A 27,472-nucleotide genomic window follows, 5' to 3' on the forward strand; every position below is an offset into this window, starting at 1 on the left:
AACAGAAGTCAACACTTTGACTTATCTAGATAAGAGCATAGATCATCTCTAAGAAGATGATACATGAGATCAATTGAAGACATGCTGCTTCAACTGATTCTCCAAGGTGACTCCTTCACCTGTCGTTGTGCTGCATTTCGTCATCATGCTGCACCTCACTGTGCTGCACCATGCTGCAACCATCATCACTATGCTACATCTCATCACGCTTCATTAATCATGACTGTACCCATCATTGTACTGCATTATGTGCCATTGTTGCACCATGTTGCCATCATGGCCTATGTGTTGGTTGCACCTTGCTTGGTTGTTGTCCCTTGCTGCTAAGTACCATACAACTGTCCCAATGTTAGTTAGTTGTCGCTTGTATGTTGCTCTCCTTTAGAGACAGATGCTTCTGCTGTTTCGGCAGTTCCCGACAGTTCTGGTAGTTCTGGCTGTTTCGGCTTTTCCAGCAGTTCTAGCAGTTTCGGCTTTTCCGGCTTTTTCTGCAATTCTGGCAATTCCAGCGTTTCCGGCTTTTCCTACAGTTCCGACTTTTCTAGCTCCTCCGGCAGTTCCGACTCTTCTAGTAGTTTCGACTATTTCGATAGTTCCAGTAGTTCTGGAAAGGTATGTTAGAATAGTACCAAAAGTTAGCAATGGCCTTTCTTGCTTGACTATGGATATCTTTATCCAACCAGTGGCATCTAAGGTAGGTTGGGAAACGATTTTAGTATTGGGAGAAAAAAAGGTGTTTATGTTTCCACCTGCAGTGTTGAATGTAGGAGGACTCATTTGGCCTTGAGTTGGACTTGGACTTGGAGGAATGGGTGGGAAACTTGTGAACATCATTGAGGATTCAACAAAGGGAAATCACATGGGGGTAGTCGAAGAAAAATCGTCAACTCCAGGAATTTGTGGGAATTGGTATGATCATAAAATCTAACTTGTTAGGGACGAATGATAAAAGCCAAAATCCTGAACCTTTGAAGTTTTGGTAGTGAAGGGTTTGTTGTATTCTCAATGGAAACCTAGCTCATTAGGGTTTGGTGGAATGTGTGAGAAAGACCCTTATACTGTCTTAAAAATGATTTCCTTGGTATGTGTGTGTTTGTCTGATTAAACCCTAGTGTGATCGAAATGATTGAGTGTCTAACTCTTATTTGATATTGTTGAGAAGCTAAGTCACCTGACACGGGGATTCAGGATTCGTAGGATACGGGGATTCGAGAGTCGGATTGAGACACGACCCCCCGTAATAGGACACGTAGGATTCATTATATATATATATATTAAAATTTAGATATTTCTTACACAAATTCTCATTAATGATCCAAATTCATTGATTTCAAACATAGATCATCTAGATGTTAGTTTTACTGTTTACAAAGTAAGTTAGTAACATTATAGCAATTAGCATGCATAGTACATACAAAATTCAAATACATGTCACATAAAATGATAAATCATGATTCATAAATGAAAGACAACTTACAGTTACAAGATAGTAAGATAAAGACACTGACAACTGTAGTTTTCTCATTAAGTCATCAAATCAAAATGTGTTACATAGGTAGTGCAATGGCAATGCCGCAATGGCAAATAGAAATAGAAAATATAAAACAACTACAAGTATACAAGCCTCAAGGCAATAGGTAGCCCATGACTCGTGAGTCAACAATCCTCATAGTCATCATCAGAATCAGCATCAATGTCCTCATCATCATGCTCCAGAGTCCAAATCCTTAGCTCCTTGCCCAAAGCTCAATGTATGCAAAATTGAAAGAGAGAAATGGTAAATGACTGAAAGAACAACGCTTTTTTAAGCCCGCAGGTTACATTTTTTTGGGATTCAAATCCCAAAATCAGGACACGTACGCGTTTTTAAGCCTGCAGGTTACATTTTTTTGGGATTCGAATCCCAAAATCATGACACGTTGTGTCCTAACGGGACACGTACGGGATTCGTACGTGTCCCGTTAGGACACAACGTGTCCCATTATGGGATTCAAATCCCCAACGAATCGTGTCCGATTTGTGGGATTCGGACACGCAGGGGATTTCTAGCGAATCTGGTTTCATAGTTGAGAAGTTGGGTTTGACTAGGACATGATATGAAATGTATTTGCATGAAATAGATATGTCCTTTTGGTTGAAATCCTAGGTTGGTCTAGCTCAAGATGTATTAATATTGTTAAGACATATGATATGTTTATGTATGGTTATGAATTCCTAGATATGTGTTTACCTAGTCATTCGTGGTCATGAGCTTTAGGATTTAATGGAAGTCCTTGTCTGAGATTCCTATGATGATGATATCTGAAAATCTAGGGTGTTATAGCTAAACCCTAGTAAAGTTAAAATTGTCTAGTGTGTATAATATAACAATCTGAAATCTATTATGTGATAGTTGGAAATGAAAATCTAGGGTTTTGTTGTTAAATCCTAGTAGTAACATTGTCTACTGTGAAATGTAACAATCTGAGATCTGTGTGTAATGATTGTTGAGATTGTGAAAATGAAATTCTAAGGTTTTGGAATTAAACCTTAGTCAAAGTAGAAATCTTTGATGAATGTTAACTTGAGATGTGTGAGAGATTTGTTGAAATTTGAATTTTTGGTTGAGATTGATGATTGCTTTAGAAATCTAGGGTTTGCAACTAACCCTAGTAGTAGTTGGTCATGTTATTGACTGTCTGATGGTTGATTGAAAATATAGGGGTTTGGAACTAACCCTAGTGGAAGCTAGTCAAGATAATGACTAAGCTATGATTGACTTTGATTGATCCTTTTGTATGAAATCTAGGATTTGTATGAATCCCTAGTGAGAAGTCTAACATATGTATTTTGAAAGGTTAGATGCTTTGTAGATCTATATTTGTGTAAAGTGTTTCTAGGGTTTGCAAAATGTTAAAGTAACGTATGTCATACCTTTGGAAGAAACATTGAAACCCTAGACGGAATGAAATATTGTTATGACAAGTCCCTAGCAAAGATGTTAACAAGTGTATGTTTCTTGTTCGTAATTAAGGCTAGGTATTTGATAGGTATAGAAATGCTTCCATGATTCTGAAATGGCTAACATCATGCTTCTGAAGAATTGGTTGTACTTTCTATTAAAGTTATGCAGGTACACAATCATCAACTTGGTGAAGATGTTCATTGATGTGATAAGCATGATGGGGATGATGATAACTCTGATGAAATGGTTGGAAGCCACGAAAGATTCTCCGATGTAGAAGAGAAGAAGCTAATCTTCCGAACGAAGCATGAATAGAATAGATATCCCTAATATTAAGAGGGAGTCCGGATAAAAAGGTACTTCCTGGTTGAAAGGGAGTGACAAATATGGTTCTCTGCTTCATGTGTCATGCACTAGACCAGGACTAACAACCGTAAGTCTGTGTGAAGGCCATGAACAAGAAAAGGAAACTGGAGAATATGTTGCCGCATGTGAATTAGCCGGGAAGTAGCTTGGTTAAGGAAGCTACTGTTTGACTTATTTGAAGGACCATTGAACCCTACATTGATACATTGTGATAACACAAGTTGTATTCGTTTTTCTGAGGACCTAGTGTTTCATGGGAAGACAAAGCATATCAACTACAAGTATCACTATAAACGAGAGCTAGTACAAAATGGTGTGGTGTAGCTACCGTATATCTCCACTGATGAGCAAGTAGTTGACATATTGACGAAAGCACTTCCAAACAAGAAGCTTGTATACTTAAGGGACAAGCTTGGTTTGGTGTATTTGTCCTCCCTAATTGAGAGGGAGAGATAGACACAACATTCTTGTCTTCACTTGGGAAGAATGAATGGAGGATTGGGTAACCATCTGACATTTGATACTCTTTGAGAACGTGGTAGGGCATTCAAGATAAGTGTAGTCATGGATTGATATTCTTTGAGGGTTGGCTACCCAAGATAAGAATAGTCCAACAGGACGGCATACTCTGTGAACACTCGGTGGGGTATGTACCTTGGAGAGACAATGATGATGATGTCTATACATCATTGGTGTCGCCAACATTGTGCTCTGATCTTGTGGAGAGATAGAGTTGTTAGTCAAGGCCTTGCTATGTGACAATGCTAGTTATTATGATGCTAGACAGATGGGTTACCAATCCGACTCTTCTTATGAGATCTCTTCAGATTGAGAATAGCCATGTACCTCTTATGAATACCTCCCTAGTTAAGAGGGAGTGTTGAAGAATGTGTAACTAGGTTCGGTCTTCATAATTATGAAATGTACTCTTGTATATATAAAATGAAAAAGAAATTATTATTATTATTATTGAGCTTGGGTTTCTTGCCCAAGGAATTTATTTTATAGGTCAAGCACCCATTGAGTGCTTCTAGGGTTTGTCCTAGGTATAGGAGTCATTGTCATATATGAAAGACCCTATGGGCACATTGTAAATTGTAAAAGAAAATTTATTTTGTCTTGAAAATGTCAAAAATACCTCCAAGATCAAGTCGGCCTAATGAGCTATCAAGTCGGCCTACATGAAGAGCCACATCCACCCTTGAAGGAAGCCTATATATAAGAACTCGTCCTCCATTTGGATCATTCATTCACTCATCTCTCATGTGAAGAAGGAAGCAGCAGAAGGTTGAAAATGGAAATACGAAGAAGAGAAGGACAAGGAAAGTCGAAGTGTTTGGGTCTCTCTACATTCTTCTGGCAACAATTTCTTTTAGGCAACAGAATCTTCTGGGGCAGTGCGAAATCTGGGCAGCAGAATCTTCTGGGGCAATGCGAAATCTAGGTAGCAAAATCTTCTGGGGCAATGCGAAGTCTGAGCAACAGATTCTTTTGGAAGTGCGAAGTTAGGGTTTCTACACTGGGGAAGTCTAAGGTTCGATTTTGGAAGCAAGAAGAGCAAGAAGGCAAGTGAAGGTCTCTTAGGGTTTCCTACTAGCCCTAGGACTCAAAGAAAGGCAAGCGAAGTCAAGGGAAGAGCAGTTAGAGGGAGATCGAAGTCTCCTAGAGAAGAAGCAACAGTTGCTGGGCAACAAAATTTCAGATTTATTGGGAGGTCGAAGATATTGCAGCTGGAGGCCAAGGAAGACTTGATCTTAGAGGGTATTTGTCTGAGTCTAGGTCATGGTATTCGTCAATTGAAAGATCTGAAAGATAAGAAGAGATTTTCGGGGTTTTCCCCTCAAGAGGAGGGGTTTTGGCCCTGGCTTGTAGCCTATATACTGTGTCACTGTTCTTACTGTCTTGGTAGCTGTATGATGTATTGCACATTGGAATAATAAAGATCAAAGATAATAAGTAGAAAGGTAACACAAATAGTTATCAAGTTAAGAGAATTAACATATACATTGCCCTATTGAATTCTCAACACCCCTAGGGGGAAGTAACATTTCCTTGGTCCACCCTTCAATTGATAGGTGTTAGTGTATAATAAGGTCGTAATGGAGGGGAGAAGACATGGTCAAGTGCCATGTTCAAAGGGAGCAGTTGATGGGGGCCTCCACATTCTCAGTGTATAGATATGAGGGGGGAGCATTTGTGGATGCATGAGTTACTGTCTTGGCCTCATTTTTCTACCCCTTGTATTACTGCTCAAGGGTTAGGGCTTGCTCTATATGATTTAGTAGTTTTATCACCCCTTTAAGATGAGTTAGCTTATTGCTCATCAGGGTTGGGACATGCAAGGGTTCCTTTTTGACATAATTCTATATCATGTGCTCAGGAACCAGGTGATGGCCATATGAGGGAGGTAGAGCTCATGCTAGGCTTTTTCCGACATCCTAATCTTTATGTCCCAACCATATTTTGCGTTTTGTTTTTCTTTCCTTCGTTTTATTGTGGCCCTAATATGCTTTTACTTTTTCTTTAGCTGCATCAACCTCCCAAGGCAAAGTTTCTGGGCCTTATTCAAGGTATGTGAACATGTGAGTGCCAAATCCCCAAAAACCAATGACAAGTTGTACCCGGAGATTGGAGGTGAAATATGGGTTTCTTAATGTGGGGTGAAAGGTGTTATGTATGGCATAGGGAAAATGGAACTTGCTATCTCAATCGTGGCTTTCCAAGCCTCTCCTATAACCCATAGGCCCTCAAGGGAGGTCCCATTGGACTAGGGTCAACAATTAAGCCCCTTGGTAAGGGGAGAGAACAAAATTACAGTAAAGGTCTGTCAATCTTCCAGAATCCAGATCACCCTATTATCCATACTAAATGCCCAAAACAAACAAGTATAAGCACTTGATTGCAAAATGATCAAAGTACCTTTTGGACAGCAGCTCACCTTCATCCAAGCATCAATGCCGGATGGTGAGAGGCACATGGCTGATGCAAATGATGGAGGCACATGGCATATCATCTTCTAGTGGTGGCTGGCAGTGGCTGTCTGGCTGTCAAATGTAGGAGAAAAACTTCCTCCTATGGGGTTACCCATTTTGGTGGTTAACACTGTAACAGTGAGCATGGCTCTTCCCTGAATTGCTCTTAGTGTCTTGTATGTGGAAGTTTATTAGTGGTTGGCTTTTGCTGTTTTTCTGGGGTCAAGCTCTATGTAGCTTGCAAGGCTTTTATAGTCTCTGTTGTAGTGCTGGAACTGTGCAAATGCGTTTTTCGGTGCTATTCTATTTTGCTCCCCTTTTTTGCAATATGTTCCCTGCATCTTATTGACCGATAAATTGAAATTTGAAGCATATTTCAAAATGAAAGAGGAAACAAAAAATGAACTACACACATACTCACTTGGTCATAACTATCTTGTAGAATCTGTCAACTGTATATGATAACTGTATGAGTCAAGTAAATTATTAAATTACAATGACAGTGGATACAGAGATGGGACGATTAATTTTATCTGGGCTTTATCGAGTTATAGGATGAAATTTGCAATCAATATTCTCTTGGGAGAGCTATTGAAGAAAAAACAATACTGCACGGCTGCATGTACTCATTCAATGGAGGATGGACAACTAGCAATTCTGAACTAGATTTGTCAAAACACATAGTTCTTGTATCTTAGATACTGTGTTGCTGGGCTAAGACCAGTGTTTTTAAAACCGGAACCGGTGACCGGACCGGTCCACCTAATGAACCGGTTTACCGACCGGAACCGGTCTAACCGGGACTGGTTTGGTCTAAACGAACCGGTTTTAAAAAATACATTAAATAATTAATTTTTAATGAAACAAAACTATTTTTAAGATGTAAAACCATGATTCCAAGCCAATAGAGACAAAATATGCAAAGTTTGCTCATTTATATACCATGCAAAGGTGATTATATCAAAATGGCACCGAGTGCAATACATATCATCGACAAAATAGCAAAATACATGAGAAATGAGGCTCTAAATGGCCTATAAAGTCCAAAAACAATGCTGCAAGCTATGAGGCCATTAGCCTACTACAAGTCTACAGTGTACACATGATCAATCATCAAGTCCATCAGCACTACTAGACACAGGATCATCATCAGGAGCTAGATAGACATCATTTGGTTCAGAGTCTGAGGATGCCTCAGCCTGATCTGCAACCTCAGTATCAATGCCACCAATGACATCAAGGAGAGTACACAAGAATTTGCTCAACAATAAGCTCAGTTATGTATGATGTACATTACTACATCCAACATTTAGCAGGTAAACCTGGAAGGTAGTACAAGACTCCCCAAGTCTAAAGATATGCAGACTAAGTCTGCAGGGGTCTTCAGTTTCCTTTACAATCAATCAATTCACACATTCATTGCTGCTCTATGACTGCTGCCTACTGCTATTCTCACTGCATCTTCCTTTTGCACTTCCTGCTCCCTCTATGCAACTGTTCACTGCTCCCACTGATCCAACTGTCCACTAACACTGCTGTCACTTGCTTACTCGTAATACCAGGTTACTGCCATCAAGAGGATTACTGTGTCATTGCCACTTTCACTGTCCATACTACAGATCTGAAACACTGTAATATCATAGGCAGATAATCCTTCGAATTTGAGAGCAGAAACTAGCATTTCACAATCCAATTTTAACATTTGCTGAGGAACCAAGCTAAGGCCAAGAGGTAAAAACTAACCAGCATAACAGCTGACCAGGTATTCAAAAATGTTAACTATGGTAAAACCTGCTTTGCATGCACCTAGATCCCCAAGCATTTAGCTGTCCAACCATAGCAGCTGTTATCAACAATGCGGAGTATAAATACTCTCAAGTAACAAGAAAAGAATATTGGGAACAATATTTACCTGTGACAATGTGAAAATAATATTTATGCTTGCTGCGAAGACGACATAGTTATCAGAGTAAAACACTACTTAACATATATACTATAGGACAGGTGGCACTGAACTAATTTTATGCATTACATAATTTCAATGGATCGACGGAATTTATCTTGCTTCCCTTGAGCACACCTCATCAATCTCAGCTTCATGAAGAAAGATGGTTTCTACAGTAAGCACAGAATTCACAGAGCTGAGTTCCAATATTCATCCATCTCAACCAGGTGTCAGGTACTGACCCCTACTTTAAGAATGCCACAACACAATCCTCAAAAATGCTGCTTCACAGAACAACTTAACTACTAACAAGAAGATAAACAGAATAAGGAAAAATAGTAAGGCACAAACTAAGATCAATGTTCATTCGCCTAATAAGAAGGGCATCAATACAGCTTTCTTGTGTGGCGGTAAGTAACACCATATAAAGGTAAATAGGCAATATCGAAGTCAAGACATGCAATATATTCACTGCTGCAATTATGTGGTTTGAAGACTAGCACATAGCTAAAAGTATTCCCACCAACTAGCAATGATCCTGTTGGGCACATTTAATAGAAACATGTAATATAAGACAATAATGAATGGAACTTTATTCCAGAATCCAAATTTCATGTGGAACTGAGAGGAATTTGTGTGTAATACAATGACTGTATCTTCAGAACAACCCACCCTACACAACATTATTTCTGGGTGTCCAAACAAAAGCATGCATAAACTAAATCACATAGGTGTATGCATCAAAGTTTTAAAAACCGTTTAGATAAGTCACAGGTCACAAGTTGTGCCTAAAACCGGCCGGTTTAGGACAAAACCGGCCGGTTTTGTCCTAAACCGGCCGGTTTTTACCGGTTAGGTCAAAAAATCGGGCAAGTGATGGGTTAAACCGGGTTTTTAGGCCGGTTCCGACCGGCCAGCTAGCTAACCGGCCGGTTTGACCGGTTACCGGTTTTTCAAAACGGTTTTTAAAACTATGGCTAAGACCTGACTGGTACCTTCCATCTGACTGAGAGGTTTCCCCCTCTAAATATGCAAAATTATTAAATAAAACAAGAAAAAATGGAGAAGAGAAGAATAATAAAAAAGACCTACAAAAGGCCTCTTCCAATGTAAGTTTAAAAGAGATGAATGCCAATATTTATAAATGAGGAGCAGAATTCAGCAGTAAACATGCAGCAAAAAAAATAATCAAACTGGAGACCAAAACATTTAAGTGATAAAGCTTGTATGCTTTCATCCAGCTTAGGAATTCTCCCTTGAAAGTTCCAGCATCATTGTTGAAGTATGGATGGTTGAAGAAGTCATTACTTAACCATTTTATGTGAAGGAGAGGTCATTTTTGAATGACATTGTATTAGATATGTAGCTTTTATCAACTTGTATCATATTGAGTATAATTCATTAGTGTTGTGTATCACCTAGTTCATGCCATGGATAATGCTCGTCTATTAATCTTTCATGGTTCCTACTTCTAACTTTTGCCATATTAGTGCAGCGCACGACCACGTTCCTGTGAAATCTGTGCAACCATTTTAAAAAGGGTCATTAGAAAAACATGTTGTACATGATCTGGTGGTAGTTTATTTATTGTACTCGGACAAGTTCTCTTCCTGCTTGGGTGGGAGATGGCATAAGGTAGGGTGGTGTAGTTGGTAGAAATCTTCAAGGATAATGCATTACATATATGACTAGAAAAGAATGTCTGTTAGTGTTCTTATCTTCCATAAATGAATATTGCCTTTATCAGTGAATATAATCGTTTTATATAATCTGGGAAGCTGTGGATCACAGCCATTTATAATTAGGAAATTAGTTCAGAGGTAAATGTTTGAAAGCAATTTTGGAAAAAAAATTGTGCGAACAGGAAAACATGTTGGAAGAATGGTGTGGTAGTTTTTTCTGACTTTATATGAATTTTCAATTGACAGATGACAGGTTTTTCCCAGGAAAACACTTGTGAGAGAAACATTTTGAAGTCTGGATAGCTTCTTAGGCTGATTAATTAGATACAGTGTTACAATAATATTCTGTTTCAATCTATTTGTAGAGATTGTAATCATCTTCACTTGTTTTGACATGCTATTATCCTTTATCAGTTATTATTTCCAATTTGGGTCAGAACTTGTTTAAGGTTAAGAAAATCTCAAATGTGCTTTGCCAGAATACTAGAATAGCTTTGAGGGTCCTTATGTTTTCTTTTCCATACATGCTGGAGAAACTACAGACAAATCCATGCATATTAGATTCAGTCCAAGATTTACAAGATCCATAGAGCAACATTCTCTGTATATAATCTGAGTGTGTATGTACACCCCTCAAATTTTCCAAATTCATTAATCCCATTGAGAAAGATAACTTACTTTATGCTTATCTAGTGATCTTGGTTGTTGAGACTGCCTTCAAGAATCATTGTATATGTTTTATCTATTTGGGTGAAATGTGTTGTACGTTTTTTAATACCATTTTTTGTATTTGCTAGTACCTGTGAGATTTAATGTTTGGCTTTCTGTTTGAACTTTCAGGCTGTCAAAGACTTAACTAAAGCTCTTGAATTTGACCCGAATTCATCTGACATCCTACATGAAAGGGGTAAATTGCTTCTTCTTTCAAACAATATGCACTCGATTGATAGAAAAACTGCTTTAAAAAAGAATCCAGTTTCCTGGTCAAATGTTGATACGTTTTTAGCTTGTTTGTGCATGGAAGGGCAAAATACATGTGTTTGTTTTTTCCTTTCTTGTTCATCGTGCCTTTCTTTAATATTTGATTTTGGATGCTATTTATGGAGAACTAGATTTTTTGTCTTTTTTCTTTTTTGGAATGGGTAGATGGTTTAAGGATGACGTGGTCTTTCAGATTTACGTATTGATTCCTTAATTATTAATCTTTGACAGTTGGCTCTAGACTTGACTTCCTTTTTCTGTACAACCATACCTAATACAAATGTAGATTGTTTATTCAAAATATTCTTGTCAATATCTGTAATTTTAGTTCACTTAAAACAGCACTGGCAGGCTAAATGTTTATGTATTGAAAGATAATTTCCCTGCTTTTTGCGGTAATATAGAGTGACGCAGTTAACTAATTGGATTTGTATGGCTCAGCTATGGAAATGAGGTTCTTTCCGATCCCCTGGAAAAATAAAGCAGCACTAGCTATGTAACAAATAAAATATATAAATAATATAAATATAATGTAAATGATAATAATCATAATTAATTATTAGTTAAGTAGTAATTAGGTTGAAGAGGCATGTCTAATAAGACATGACTCTTCATGAAGAGACACTTGCTTGGTATATAAGCAAGCCTCTCGTTCTCATTGTAATTCATCATCATTCTTATTTTTATTCACATATTTAATATAATATTTATATCTTTAATGGATAATTTGATATTCCAAGTCTTTTGGAGTAATTAATCTTAAGAAGGAACTTTGTTCGCTTCATGTGGTATCAGAGTCACGTTGGCTGATCACCAGGCCTTTGGCTATCAACCTATCATCAACTTCGTTGCTGTCATAATTGAAGCAAGTTTTACATTTTACATTTTACGTGGAGAACATTAACCGAGGTTTTAGAAACAACCCATGGTAATAGCCCATGGTATTTTATAAGTTAAAGAGAAAACAGGGATACAAAAACTCTTACGTGAAAGGTAAATATTACTTTTTACTTAAAAAGTATTGTGAACATCTTGACCGTGTCATATGAAAAGACGTGACCTTTATATTAAGTGGGGTGACATTAAAAAGTTATCAAGGGAGTAATTAAGTATATAAAAAAGGGACCAATTTATTATTAAAAAAAAAGTGAAACTATTATTATTTTAAGATAATAAAGTTATTTTGAAAAGGGGTCTTAATATAAAGAAATACATACATATATAGAGGGCAACAATATAAAGGAGTATTTTTTTTTAATAAAAGGGTATTCAAGTTTTTAATAATCCACATTAAGGAAGAATATTGGAAATATATATATATATATATAAAGGGTATTCAAGTTTTTAACAATTCACATTAAGGGAGAATATTGGAAATATATATATATATATATATATATATATATGTATATATATAAATGGAGATAAAATAAGTTATTAAAAAAAAATTCCATGCAAAGTTAAAATGATGAAGGAAGAAAGGTTTTCCTATAATGATCTTTCAGTTACAGATCATAGAGTAATTACATTAAAATGAAATATCCAAGGAAGAGAAGTTAATGTTGCCATCAACCCAAACAATGATAAAAATTATATCAACATCAACTTGGCAAATCAACTATTAATTCCAGAGCTAAGCGTTAGTGTAAAGAAAAATATTTTTGACCAAAACAAGTATAAAATTAGTGATCTACAAATGATAATAGGTCATTATGACTACATATCTCAATTTCATGTTGTAAGGACGGATAGAAACACTGACATCATACGCGGTCAACCTTGGTTTAAGGATTTGGGTACATTCATGTTAAACATAAAGAAACAAGTTTTGACGTTTCCTTATAAAGGGAAGATGGTTATGTTTCGAGACATAACAAGTAAATCAAAATCAATAAAATCTTCATTAGAAGACCTTAAGGATATCTTAGATTTGATGTTTCAAGATAACGAAAAAACTATATCAAAGAAGCAAAAAGAGCTTGAAGAAGTCATCTGCAACATAGACAAAGAAATTTTGCGCCTAAGAGATCACCGAGAAAAGCTACTCGAACAAGTCAAGAAAGCTAAAGCATCAAAGAAGGAACTCAAGGAGCACTTATCAGAACAAGAAGAGGAAACTTTGCGTTTAAAGAATCTCAATAAAAATTTATTAGAACAAATTAGAGATCTAAAAGATGAAAATTTTAAAATTCAAAACACTGAAAATAAGGTTGATGAATCAAAAACCAAAGAACTTTTACGTATGAGAAACCATAATCAAAGTCTGCTCAATCAAACTAAGAAACTTAAGGAGGATAAGAAAGCATTAAAAGATAAGTTGGAACAAGTCACTCAAGAAGAAGTATCAAAATCACCAATTACAACAATTTAAGTTGAAAATAAGGGAACGAATACCGATCCAGTGAATATGACAACTGAAGAAGACAAATCAGTTGAAGAAACGACACACTTAGATGTTGCAGTTCAGACAATGGAAATCCCAAGTGAATGTTTCATAACCAATTCAACAACATCTTCACCAAAAGAAAATCTAAAAACTTTATATCAGCATCCGAATCACGAGAGTAGACAAATCAACCAAGCTACGTATCAGTACCATTCAAACCAAAGACAACACATTAATGTTTCAGAGAATAATGACGTAACATCCATCCAGTCTTACACTGACAAGTCGTTACAAAATTCCATTGATCAGAATACTATACATAAAATTAATCTGGGATGGTCTGATCCCTTCTTAGTGCGACAATTCTGTTTGTCACTAAGAAGATCATATCAGCTTGTATCGACAAAGATCACTGTTCCAAGAGAGAGACTTTCAAAGCCGAAAAAGAGATCAAGCCTTTTTTCATCAACAAGCTTTGAGGACAAAGCTCTTTGAGGAAGGAGGCAATGTAACAAATAAAATATATAAATAATATAAATATGATGTAAATGATAATAATCATAATTAATTATTAGTTAAGTAGTAATTAGGTTGAAGAGGCATGTCTAATAAGACATGACTCTTCATGAAGAGACACTTGCTTGATATATAAGCAAGCCTCTTGTTCTCATTGTAATTCATAATCATTCTTATTCTTATTCACATATTTAATATAATATTTATATCCTTAATGGATAATTTGATATTCCAAGTCTTTTGGAGTAATTAATCTTAAGAAGGAACTTTGTTCGCTTCAAGCTACTGGCATTCAAGTCAGGCAAAATTGGTAAGAACATTAAAGAGCAATTGTATACACTCTGATCCATAACCCAATGGGTGAAGTGAAATTTCCTAATGGCACTAATATTGGATTTCTATTTAAAACCAACAGTATGCCTTGGGGTGATTATTCTGGCCTAGATCCGTTATTAAATATTCAATAGAATAAGAGTTAGGAAATCATTCTCTGAACATTCATACGTAGGGCATTAATACTTTTAGCCAAGTAATAGAACACGGCCCATAGGGTTGCTATGTCCATATCTTGCCTGTCAGACACGACATGCTCTGATATTTCTCAGACACATGTTTGGAGTTGCATGAAATGCTCTACATCTGAAAGTCTATGGTAACTCTCATACTTGATTACATGATGCAAAAATCCAAAATTAGCGTTTATAGATGAGGCCGTACATCGAAGGTTCTAAAATCAGCCTTTCTACATGAGGCTACATGTACTAAAACTGAAATAAAACGTGAGCTAAAGACAATTATTGACTACATATCAGTAATCATAATAATCCACATCTTCATCAACAAAAATAGAACGAGATGCTTGTTCAGCAGAAGCGACGACTCTAGTTGTACTTCAGGTGCCACTTGCATCACCACTAATATCAAGAGCAACAATAGAGAACTCTTAGTCTAAACATTCTGCTTTGGCAGTCCAATCTTTATGAGGTCCACTTCTATATTCTTCACCCTTACGAGACACAAGGTATAGGTTGAATGAACATATACAATCTTCTTAGCCTTCTGTGATCCCAACCTATTGCGCTTCACAGAGCATTTAAGTTTTTAAGGAAACTAGCTTAAAGTAAAATAAAATTTACGAAAAATCTTTAAATAAGTGCTATAGGGCCATAGAAGGGATCCACGACCTTCTTGGCTGCTTAAGTGTGGGCCTAAACTGACTACTTAACTCCCTGAAACACTGCGGTTTTCGGATGAAACAACACCGGCTGTACCATATGGTGTTTCATAATAGTGAAATGTTGTACGGTACAGATGGTGGTGTTTCGGGGATGTTTTGGCATTTCTGTACATTTCTGTTACCAGTACACTGTCCAGGGAGGCATTTCGTGCAACATAGGTTCATACATAGGTAAACAATGTATTTAGATAAGTGATAGAACACGGTCCCTAGGGGTGCTGTGACCTTCTCCTGCATGTTGCATGTGACAAGTTAGGACACATGTCAGTCGTGTTTGGCATGTGTCCTGATTGTAGAAAATCCACGAAATTCTGATCTGCTACTACGAACAATCTGAAATATAATTGTTAATTTTAGGTGTGTTCTATGCTTAGAGCAATTTATTTCAATTTTCACAGTTAGCTCAATATCTTTTCCAGATTAGCAATCACATCAACATTAAAGTAAATTGCAGATAGAAAATAAACATAGATCGCATAAGACAAGCCAAGACAAGAGGACACAAGATGTGGCACTAGCCAGGGACAAACCCCAATGTGGGGAAACCCTTGATCAATTCTTCTTATATGTTCTTCAATAGTTCAACAAAGAGAGAGATATAGTACATATACAACAGAAGTCAACACTTTGACTTATCTGAGTATAGATCATCTCTAAGTAGATGATACATGAGGTAGCTGAACTTAGTTGAAGACATGCTGCTTCCACTGATTCTCCCAGGTGACTCCAACACCATGCATTGTGCTGCACCTCGTCATCATGCTCCACCTCACTGTGCTGCACCATGCTGCACCCATCATCACTTTGTTGGACCTCATTACCATAGTGATGCACCTTATGCTGCACCTTCCTATACTGCAACATCTTGCTGCACTCACCAGCGCTGCCTCATACTGTACCTCACTGCTTGCCACCATGTGCTTGCGGTACCTTGCTTACCGTACTGCTGTCGCATCACAGTTCCTGTCCCAATTGTGCCATGCCATAGCTGCTGTCCCAATTGTATTGCTGCTGTCTTATCACAGCTGCTGTCCCAATTGTGCCATGCCGTAGCTGCTATCCCAATTGTATTGCTGCTGTCCCATCATTGTAACATTGTTGTACATTCCTAAACTGCATCACCATGTTGTTTAGATGATTTTCTATTTGCTGCATTGGTGGGCAGCCTTTAGGTGAGGCCATCAACAGTTCTACCTATTGGCATGCTGCTCCAAGTCTGTTTGTTAGAGCACACTGTTGTATCCTCCATGTTATCCCACAGTCAACCCCATAAGGACTGCGTCCAGCTTCATGACCAGCAGTTAGGGTGAGACTAGATACTTATTGACTGCGGCTAGGGATCTTTAGAACAACAACATAGGACCTGTGTTTAGGCCAATGTTTTCAACATTGGCCGGCTTGGAACCGACTCGGCCGAGTTGGTCTGAGCCAGACCCCAAATTTTTGACTCGGCCTAGGAAACGGTTCAGCCGACTGGGTTAATACCGAGCTGGCTGAGGTTGTCTAACACCCTCGGCCGAGTCCACATTAACTCGGTCGAGTTGGAATAGCGGCCTGTTAACCACGATAAACAACGATTTTTTTTAAATTGTTCTTTTGGGGGACTCTGAGCCAGATTGTATTTTGTCTATTTTGTCTTTGGGGTCCATTCCCCTCTCCTAAACCCTATTTAACCCATCCAACCCCTCTCATTTCCTCACAACCATCTCATGCATTTGAGTGAGAATTTCACTGAGAGTTTATGAGGAGTTGTTGAGTTTTTTTTGGAGCAGCAGTGAGGAGTCTTGGGCAAGCATTGTAGCTGGAGTGAGGAGCTTCTTGGGCAGCCATTTGGAGCAACATTTGCCATTGAGGAGTTGGTTTCTTGGAGCAACCTCGAGGAGGCAGTTTGTGCCTGGAGGTATTTTTTTTCACTTGTAAAAATTTGTTTTTGCTTATTAAATTTTATGTGCAAATCTAGAAATTGAAAAGAGGTTTTTTTGTGAAAGAAATGAACATTGAATCAATGCTTTTTTTGTTTGTTTTCATTTTCAGATTTTTTTCTTTCATTTCCAAGTCAAAAAATGGCACCTAGAGTGAAAGACGCTGCTTGGGCATATGTTGAAATGGTTGATAGTCAAATGCAGTGCAAATTATACCATAGGAAAATTAAGGAAGGTTCTGGGGGCATTAATAGGTTGAAACAACACTTGGCGGGGATTAGAGGCCAAATTACTCCGTGTACCTCACCAAAAATTGGGGAGATTAGGAAGGATTTGTTAGCCAACTTTGAGAAGTTTAAAGAAGATAAGACTAGGCAAAAGGAGTTAGAGGTTGAAATTGGGAGGAAGAGGAATATACAAAAAATGCTAGCTACCAACCCCCATTTTGATTTTGAGGGTTCTTCCTCTATCCCTTGTACTGATGCATCCAACCCTTTTTGATATGTTCCTCCCTCTTTTGAGCGTATTCAAGAAAAGGGAAAGGCTAAAATGAAAAAGGGTGTTATGAATATCAAAAGTTATTTCGCTCCCTCCTCTCCATCAGATGCACATGGTCCTCAAGCTAGTAGAAGTCATATAGAACCCACTTTAGATGACCATTAGAAGAAAGAATTGAGGGAGACTGCTTGTGATTTACATAGCTAGATGGTGGTATGATGCTGATTTCCCCTTCAATGCTTCCTATTCATCATGTTTGATGCCATACATGCTGTTGGAAAAGGCTTCAAAGGCCCTACTATGCATGAGCTAAGGGGGTATCGTTTGCAGAAAGAAATTTCCTCCATTAATGAGTATTTGAAAGATTTCAAGGACTCATGGGCAAGAATAGGATGTACCATCATGTCAGATGGATGGACTGATCAAAGAAACCGTACCATCATAAACTTTCTTATCTTCTACCCATAGGGAACCATGTTTCTAAAATCAGTTGATGCATCTGATAAGGTAAAAGATGGACAATTGTTGTTTTAGCTATTGGATGAGGCTATTGAAGAGCTGGGGGTGGCTAATGTTGTTCAAGTTATCATGGATAATGCCTCGAACTATGTTTTCGCTGGTAAACTGTTAGAGGAAAAACAATGAACCATCTCTTGGACCCCATGTGCTGCACATTGCATAGACCTCATGCTTGAGGATATTGACAAATTAGATTGGGTCAAAAACACTGTAGATCATGCCAAAAGCATAACAAAATTTATCTACAATCATTCATGGATTTTGAGCCTGGTGAGGAAACACACAGGGGGCAGGAATATTATTAGGCCTGCCATTGCTAGATTTGCTACTCATTTTTTGACATTGCAATCTATGCTTTCACAGCATAGAAACTTGCAAAAGATATTTTCCAGTGAAGAATGGAATCAAAGCCAGTGGTCTTACAAACTGGAAGGCAATGAATTGAAAAAGAAAGTTAATGAAGAAATATTTTGGAGAAAGGCAGCAAAGATTATGAAGCTTGTTGAGCCATTAGTTAAGGTGTTGCGGTTGGTGGATGGGGAAAGATTGGCTATGAGCTTCATTTATAAGGCTATGGATCAAACAAAGGAGCAAATAAAGAGGGCATACAAGGATAAAGTGGCTAAGTATGGGCCCATTTGGGCAATCATTGATGAAAGATGGAACAATCAACTCCATCGCCCTATACATGCAGTTGGGGTATTTTTTGAACCTACGGTATCATTATAAAGCTAAGGCGACAGGAGCTTTGAGGGGGGAGGTTAGAGATGGATTGATTGATTGCATTGATCGCATGATCCCATTGGAGTGTGATCAGCTGGAGATACACCGACAGGTCACAACCTTCAGCACTGCCACAGGTAATTTTGGGAAGAACCTAACAAAGATTGCAAGGGAAGCAAATGAGCCAGGTAAACAAAAATTTCAATTTTCAAATTCTTAATACTTATTTTGTTAAATCGTTTATAATTTGAAAGTTGGATATAATTTGTAATTTTGTTGAGCTAACTCATTACACTCCTATGTTTTTCGCAGCACAATGGTGTGAGGCTTTTGGTAGCCATTGTCCTGATTTGCAGAAGTTTGCAATTCGTATTTTGAGTCAAACTTGCAGTGCTACTGGGTGTGAGCGCAATTGGTTTGCCTTTGAGAGGATTCACACAAAGAAGAGAAACCTTTTGGATAAAAAAAGGTTAAATGATCTAGTATATGTCCAATACAACCTCCGGCTCAGGCGCAACCAATTGCTAAACAAAAGACCTAATTCAGATCCCATTGTGTTGGAAGACATTGATCCAACATTAGATTGGGTAGTGGAGAGTCATCCAGTAGAGTTTGGTTTTGATGAGCATATGGATTATGAATTACAGACGATAGCATCACTCGAACATAATGTTCAGTTGAATGTAGATCCTGATCCACTTGTACCAGCCTTAGCCTCAGAGCCAGCAAGTCCTCCAGTTGCAGGCGCTTCCTCAGCTCAGTGACGACAAAAGCGCATATCTCGTCTATCTCAGCTTGCAGCTGCTGCACAACCTACTAGTGCTACCACTTCTACAGTTGCAGTTGGAGATGATGATGAGGAGGAGCCATGGGGCCCCTTGTCTGACTCTAATCCAGAGATTGATCCACATGATCTCAACTCCTCTAGCAATAGCTAGTATTATTGGTCACAGTTTACTTTTGTTGTAGAGGCCATTTCTAGCCTCCTTGGTTATGTGTTTTTGTTTTGATCTCTATATCATGATCATGTATGTATTGGACAATGCACTGGGTGCCATTTTGATATAATGGATATATTCGAGCCTACTTTGATCATATGTTGTCTTCTATCTATATTCTAATGCTGTGTGTTTGGAAACAGGAATGAAAATCTTTAATATTATGTTTTTTTATAAAATAAATAAATATTTAATGTATTTTTTACAACGACCAAGTCATTGAAATTGAGCCGACCGAGTCGAAGTCGGAGTCAGAGTCGACCCTCGGCCAAGTCAGAGTTTTAAAACATTGAGAGATAGTACATATACAACAGAAGTCAACACTTTTACTTATCTAAGTAAGAGCATAGATCATCTCTAAGTAGATGTTACATGAGGTAGCTGAACTTAGTTGAAGACATGCTGCTTCAATTGATTCTTGCAGGTGACTCTGTCACCATGCACAAGACACCTCTACGTAGCCCTAAAACAGTTTGCCCTACCTCGGCCTCCCTTACAACAATTCGGCCCTCCAAAAGACCCATGATTGCTGCGGCTAAGACCTTTTGTTTGACTGCGGTTAGGGCATCCTATAGACAGCTTAGGATCACCCTTGGGACAGTGTATAAATCTCTTCCCTGACTGCGGTTTGATTTCATTAGGGCAACTTATAGGTGTCTGCAATTAGGGCTCTTTCTTTCACTGCGTCTAGGGTTAGATCTCCCCTCTAGGACTGCGGCTAGGGCTTGTTAAGGCCTCCTCCATAGCTGCGTTAAACTTCTTCCATGACAAAGGTAAGGGCTCCTTTAGGTCATCGCTTCCATAGCTTCGCTGGCCTGTCTTCTTTGCTGCGGCTAGGGCAACCTCCTTTCCTCCAATGTCTAGGGCTTCCTCTCCTAGATTCCTCTCCTAGATTTCTGTTCCACTAAAAATCCAAAGCGAGTGGAGAGAAATCAAGAGAGAAGTGTGTGTGAAAAGACTCTCAAGTCATCTCCTTTTATACTAAAACGTTGAGCACATGTGGGTGATATTTAGTTGCTGACCAACCTTGACGAATTGTCTTATAACAGAAATAAATTCATAACTCCATGAATACTTATTTGAATCAGATGATCGTTAGATCAATCCTACACCTCTCAATGCGAGGGATCCAAGAAAAATATCAGCTGTCATATATAAGATAAACCACATGGAGTTTGGCTCTAGTTGCCAATTTTAACAATAATTTCTTTTCATTTAAGCACATAATTTCTCTACCAAACCTTGCAGCAGAATAGGAATAGAAGTAAACAATCACAATAAGACACTATTTTTTTTAGGGAACCCCACCGGGAAGAGCCTCTGCTTGATTGAAAATTTTAATGAAGAAATTAGAGCAATATATCTTATACAAATACAACTTGTTTTAATTTGAAATCAATATGATTTATTTGCTAGTACAAAGCTTGAACCTATCTGCAAGATCCCTGTTTTGCTTGCCTCCTTCAATACTTGCACAAGCTCCTCTTCTGCATTCTTTCTCTCACAAGCTCCACACTTAAACCTGTGCAACGTTCTCACAAACCCATGAGCTCTATTATCTTGTCTCACCAACTCGTGCTCACAAGACAATGATGAAATGGTGCCTTCGTTCCTCCTTATAAACACTCTGATTAGGCTATTACTGGCAAGTTCTATTTGAATAAAATCGAACTTTTGATTGACTAGTTAACAAAAGCTCAATGGTTGTGTTAAATTGTCCTTCCTATAATTTAGGAGCTTGACTCAATCAACTCATTCTTTACCCAAAATAACTCGCACTAGAAGACAATAAACTCGACCTTCTGCTAATTAGCTCTAGTCAACTTCTTCTTGCACTCCTAACTTTTAGGAATTTGCCCTGAATTTTAGGAACTCATACTACATTTTAGGGATTAGCTTCTAACTGATAGGAACTTGTGCATGCTCAAGGAGAAACTCGTTGTGGTTCCTTTGATTAAGACACAAATCAAGGAACCCTTTCTCGCTAACATTTTCAACACTGAAACAGGACGTACCCTAAACATCTATGAAAATAAGACACATACCAAGCACGTGTTGGACATGTGCCCTAGAGGTGTCCCACATGTGTTGTGTAAAAATGAGACATGTGGGTCTCTAGAAAGCGATTTGTCACTTCTATTTTGTCATTTTCATTTGCAGGAAGGAGCTCTGAGGTCTATTGCTGTTCAGTTGAAGGGTAAATTTGATATTTTAAGGGCTTCCAAGTGCTTTCTAAATAGATATGCATACCAAATTTCTTCCTTTTTCCAATAGTAGTGTTTTTTTAAGTGCATTCCACAGAATTCTTGGCTCAATCTGTAAGGGCAACTGGTAAGGGTCAATGGTAAGGTAGGAATGCAACTGTTGGTGTTGCCGGCCCCCCTCCCCCTTAAAAGTTCATCTCTCTTCTAGTGTTCCATCTGTTGCAAGTGCAGCTTCCAATGCTGAAAAATCCTTTGGTGTAGCAAGATAATATGATCAATAAAGGAAATATCTACTGTGGAAGTATGTAACAAGACAGTGGGGGCCCAGGACCAAGTTAGGTGTGGGAGGAATGCTCTTTGGACATGTAATCTTTGCAACGTCTAGTATAAGAGCACCTACTATCGAGTAAAGGGCCATCTGTTGGCCCTTGAATGTGCACTTAGAGCATATAAAGCAGTGAGTGCATCCAAAAGGAAAGAAATTGAAAACGAGGACAATATTGTCTTGGAGAAGGTGGCAACAACAAGTAGTAAAAACAAAAATACAGATCCTCTTCCATTCTTGAGGAAGTCATCTAGCGGATCTGGGAGTGGGACTACAATTTATCTAGCAAGAAATAGGTCAACTCCAAGTGGTGGTTCAGTAAACAAGATATTTCAACAAGAGAGGTAAGAAGAGGTTGACCTTAGTACTTACTATTGGGGTTTTTTTCCCTATAACTTAATTGCATTTAATGTTGCAAACTCTTTGTTTATTGAGATGTGTTGAGCTTTAGTTGAATGAAGTCCCGCTAGGTATGTGCCTCCTAGTGTAGATAAGGTTAGAATCACATTGTTGGTTAACGCAAAGAAGTAGGTGGATAAAATCCTAGAGCCTATAAAATCATTATGGCCCTCATTTAGTGTTAGTATTGTTTTTGGTGGTTGGGCGATTATAGCATGCCATCCGCTCATCAATTTCATGGTCTCTTCCCTCAATGGACTGGTCTTCTTGAAAGCGGTAGGTGTTCTTGGAAAATACAAGGATGCATGATATATGGGTGAGTTGTTCATTAAAGTTTTATAAAATGTAGGTGTTGATTCTTTTGTGCAAATTATTATGGATAACACACTTTGCAAGGTTTTTGGCATAATTGTGGAGGCTAAATTTAACGAACAAAGTTCGTATACGCCGCAGAGTAATCTTCAAAACACATGGAAGACGTAAACATTCATAGTAGGACAAGTAATTGTATATTAAATATTGTATAAGAATTGATATGAGTTGATTATAATGAGGGTGAGGGCCTGCTTATATACCTTAGGCATGTACCTTCACCAACGATTATGTACTTTATGGACACACCTTCAGTATTACAAAGCATCAATGCAAAATAATGGAGAACTTTTGCGTCTAAAAGACCATAGTCAAAAACTATTGGCAAAGGTGAAAACAACCAAAGATGCAAAGAAAAAAGTAAAAGAAAACACCTACAGACATCGTTCTTGCAAGTCATTACCATCCACACGACCATCCTCACTGTTATTTGCACTGTTCCATTGCAGCCCAAGGTGGCCAATTCTTTGAAACGCGAAAATTCAACGACCAACGAAATTGCAGACACTGCCATTTAATAGTTCAGATTGCCATAGCTCTGCAATCAATTTCGCTTGCCGAACTATCTACGCCATACCACTGCTCGGAAGGTTACCATATTTTGGCTATATTCCTACCACCACAATCATCTAACAACGCATCTCATACTTGAAGTCGATTCATTCGATAATTGAAACTGCTTATAGTTCGTACTCTAATTAATCTTGATTGTGAATAAACATAAGGTCACATCTCAATTTGATTGCCATCACGTCTTTTAAATTTTGAGAGAAGTATTATATTTTAAAAAGATATTAAAGGTCTGGTCTCTTCGATTTAGAGCATTATAACTCTCAAAGGAAAAAGGTATATTAAAAAGTATACTTCAAAGAAAAGAAAAAAAAGGGGGTGAAAAGTTATAAAAGGGATACTTTTTAAAAGTTCCCTAAGTTCCAAAGTACAAAGTTACAAAAGAAAGGTATTATTACTTTTATAATAAAAAAAAGAAAAAAAAAAGAAAGATATTATTATATCACCAGAAGGAAAAAGTATTTAAAAAAAGAGAGAAAAAGAAATTAAAATTTTTGAAGGTTTATAAAAAAATAATAATATTTTATTATAGAGGTTGGGAAATGGTTACCTTCAAAACCATAATATTATCTCGAAAAAGGCAATATGGAGTCAAATTATTGAAGAAAAAGGAATGGACTTTAATCCAGAAAAAAGGAAGGAAAATTTTCCTATAAAGGTTTTCGATCCCAGATTACAATTTAATTGCATTAAAAGGGAACATCCAAGGGAAAAAAGTTAATATTGTTATCAATACAAACGCCGACGAAAATTACATAAATATTAATCTGGCGAATCAACTACTAATTTCAGATGCCAATGTAGGTGAAACAATAGATATTTTTGGAAAAAAATATGAAATGAATGATTTAGAAATGACAGTAGATCATTATGAGTATATATCTCAATTTTGTGTTGTAACTTGTAACTGTATATGACAGAGAGGTTGACATAGTTCTTGGTCGACCTTGGTTTAAAGAATTGGGTACGTTCATGTTAAACATAGAGGAATTTGTTTTGGTGTTTTGTCATAAGGGAAATACGATCACATTCCGAGACATGACAATGAAGTCAGAATCAATAATGCCCATATGAGAAGACTTTAAAGATGTTATGAAATTGATGCCCCAAATGAATCAAAACACAATATTAGAAAAACAAAAATATTTGAGGAGGTCATATCCAATAAAAATAAAGAAAATTCTCGTTTAAAAGATCATATTCATAAACTACTTACACAAGTCAAAAAGTGTAAAACTAAGAAGCACAAGTTAGAACAAGAAAATGAAAGCTCTAACAAGAAGCTCAACGAAAGTCTATCAGAGAAAGAAGCAGAAAATTTATGCTTAAAGGACCTTAATGAAGAATTATTAAACAAATCAAGTGTTTAAGAGATGAGAAGCTTGAGTGCCAAAACAAGGTTGAATCGGAAGATGAGGAAGTCATACATCTCAAAAATAATAATCAGAGTCTACTCACTCAAATTAAGAAACTTAAAAATGATAAGAAATCATTGTACACCAAAATAGAATAATTTATCACGAAAGAAGTGTTGAAGTCTTCAGTCCAAGTTGAAGAGAAAGGAATAAATGCTGATCTAGTGAATATTACAACTCAAGAAGTAGACAAGCTAGTTGAAGAAAAGACACTCAGATGTTGCAGTTCAAACTTCAGATGGTGAACATTACAAGTGAAGGTTTTGTAATCAACTCAATAACATCGTCACCTGAAGTAAATCATAATATTGCCATACACATGGTAAAGGAAAGACAAACCAAAATAACTCCTTATCTACATCCGAATCACAAGAATAGACATCTTAATCAATCTACGAATCTGTATCACTTAGAACATAAACAACGAACTTATGTACCAAAGAATGCTGAAGTTTGCACAATTCAGTCCGATGATTACAGTTCGTTACAAATTTCAAGTGATCAAAAGATTCCATAGAAGATTGTTTTAGGATGGTCAAATCCCTCTCAGTTCGACAATTTTGTTTATCACTTAGAGGATCATATCGTTTTGTATCAACAAAGATGACAGTTTCGAGACGAGAAGACATTCGAAACAGAAAAAGAGATCAAGCCTTCTCATCAATAAGCTTTGATGACAACACTTTTTGAAGAGGAAGACAATGTTATGCATAATATATATATATATATATAAATAAATATAAGAATAATAATAAAATAATGTAAATAATGATTAATGATTAATTAACAAGTAGTTAATAATGAAGAGGCATGTCTCTAAGGACATGACCATACGTGAAAATTTACCTGCCTAGGGTATATAAGCATCCCCTCAACCTCATTTGTAATCATCTCACTTGTATTCAAATGTGTTTATATAATATTATTGTCATATCATGGATATTTATATATTTCAGATCTTTTGAAGTAGTTCGATGCGTATATGAACTTTGTTCGTTACATTGGTATCAGAGCGTATGCGAACTTTGTTTGTTATAGAGAGAAAAGGGGCAGGATGCCCGGCTGGACTTCTGATCTTCAAAAATTGCAAGTGTCGTGTCCATTGGGCAATGGGGTCTTTGTTTGCTGCCATGTGCATATGAGTAGGTGACGGGGTGGGGAAGGTGACACATAAAGATGTTGAAGTGGTGGGCATGGGTGACAAAGTGATGGAAAGTAAATTGTTGCTTTTGATGGTTATAGAAGGTGTAAGTGAGTCGCTTAGAAATAGGATGCATGAGGAGGATTGGCAATTCAAAATTAGAGGATTGTCTAAGAGCGAGGGTGAGAGTAAGTAGAAGAGTAAAATATGACAAATAGGAGGAAGATGAAGTGGGAAGGCTGACGTGAAGTAGAAGGTGGAAAGGGGGTAATGGAGATCATGAGTTGTCTTGAGTTGGGTCAGGAAATGTGCTAGAGGCACATTTTTTACTGAAAATATTGTTGAATATGAAGATGAGTAGATAAATGCCTTTTTTCATGTCTATGTATTTCTAGATTATTTCCTAGAAATAATAGGAGGTACCCTTGGTATATTCCCCTACACCAAAATTGTGATGTTTTGATATTGTTTTCAAGTTCTCAGGCAGTAGCTTTTCCTTCTTTATCACCATTGAACTCCTCCGAAATTTTTGAAGGAAGGAGGTTGTTTAGGCTATTGAGTTGTTCCACCATTGATGCTTCTTGTGTGTGTTACCAGTTGGCCTCGTGATTAAGTTCTAATTCTATGGAGAATATTGACGCAACATGGAATTTATTAGTGGAGGACTTTCAATATATAATGGGTCCTTGGCATGTGGTGTTTGCTTCCTCCTAAAGTAACTGTAAGGGCTCATATTCTCTGATTGGTCTAGTGGTCTACAACGGTTGTTTATGCCAACAATTGGACTCGTAACTCCCTTTTCGTCAAATGCAAAGATATTTTGATTTGAGAACATGGTTCTATGTGATGTTAATAGATGTCTAGAGTGTAGTGGGGTGAAGTGGTTCCATTAACATTTTTGTACACACAAACATGTATATTTTTATTTATTTATATATTTTAGTGCATACATGTTTAAAAATGGAGGTTCCAATGAAACTAAGCTTTCATAGTAGGTGTGAAACCTTATGAATTGTTCTTTGGTAAAACTAGTCCTATCGATCCAATTCATGCCTCTTTCCATACCTTTCTGGAAGTCAGAGGAGGTAAACCACAAGTGTGAATTCATTCTTTGTATACATGTTTGGGTGATACAATCCTAGACTGGATTAGACTATGTCAAGCTTCTTTCTTTCTATAACACTGTTGAAATTTCAAAAACTGTGCAATCAGTGCAAGTCTGAAATTTCACATCATTAACTTGAGGTTTCCTGCATCTAATCCCTATTAATTTTTAGTGTTAAGACTGATATGAAATATTTAATTTACAGCAGCAAAATGGTCAATATTTCATTTTACTTCAAGAGAAGAGATACCA

At 37.3% G+C, this 27,472-nt stretch overlaps 1 protein-coding gene across 1 annotated transcript in view; it reads left to right on the forward strand.

Annotated features, from left to right (window-relative positions):
- Positions 1 to 27,472, forward strand: part of LOC149259914 (suppressor of RPS4-RLD 1-like) — a 167,830-nt gene that overhangs the window by 101,292 nt on the left and 39,066 nt on the right. Inside the window, exon 7 of the mRNA XM_089455684.1 lies at positions 10,750 to 10,816. Within this exon, the coding sequence (XP_089311810.1) occupies positions 10,750 to 10,816 (67 nt within the window). The remainder of the gene's footprint in view (positions 1 to 10,749; positions 10,817 to 27,472) is intronic.

The sequence above is a fragment of the Pinus tabuliformis genome, chromosome 6 (assembly GCF_031772625.1).
Source record: "Pinus tabuliformis cultivar Carrire ecotype Pingquan chromosome 6, CPIR1, whole genome shotgun sequence".
In the NCBI taxonomy this organism is placed as follows: Eukaryota; Viridiplantae; Streptophyta; class Pinopsida; order Pinales; family Pinaceae; genus Pinus; species Pinus tabuliformis.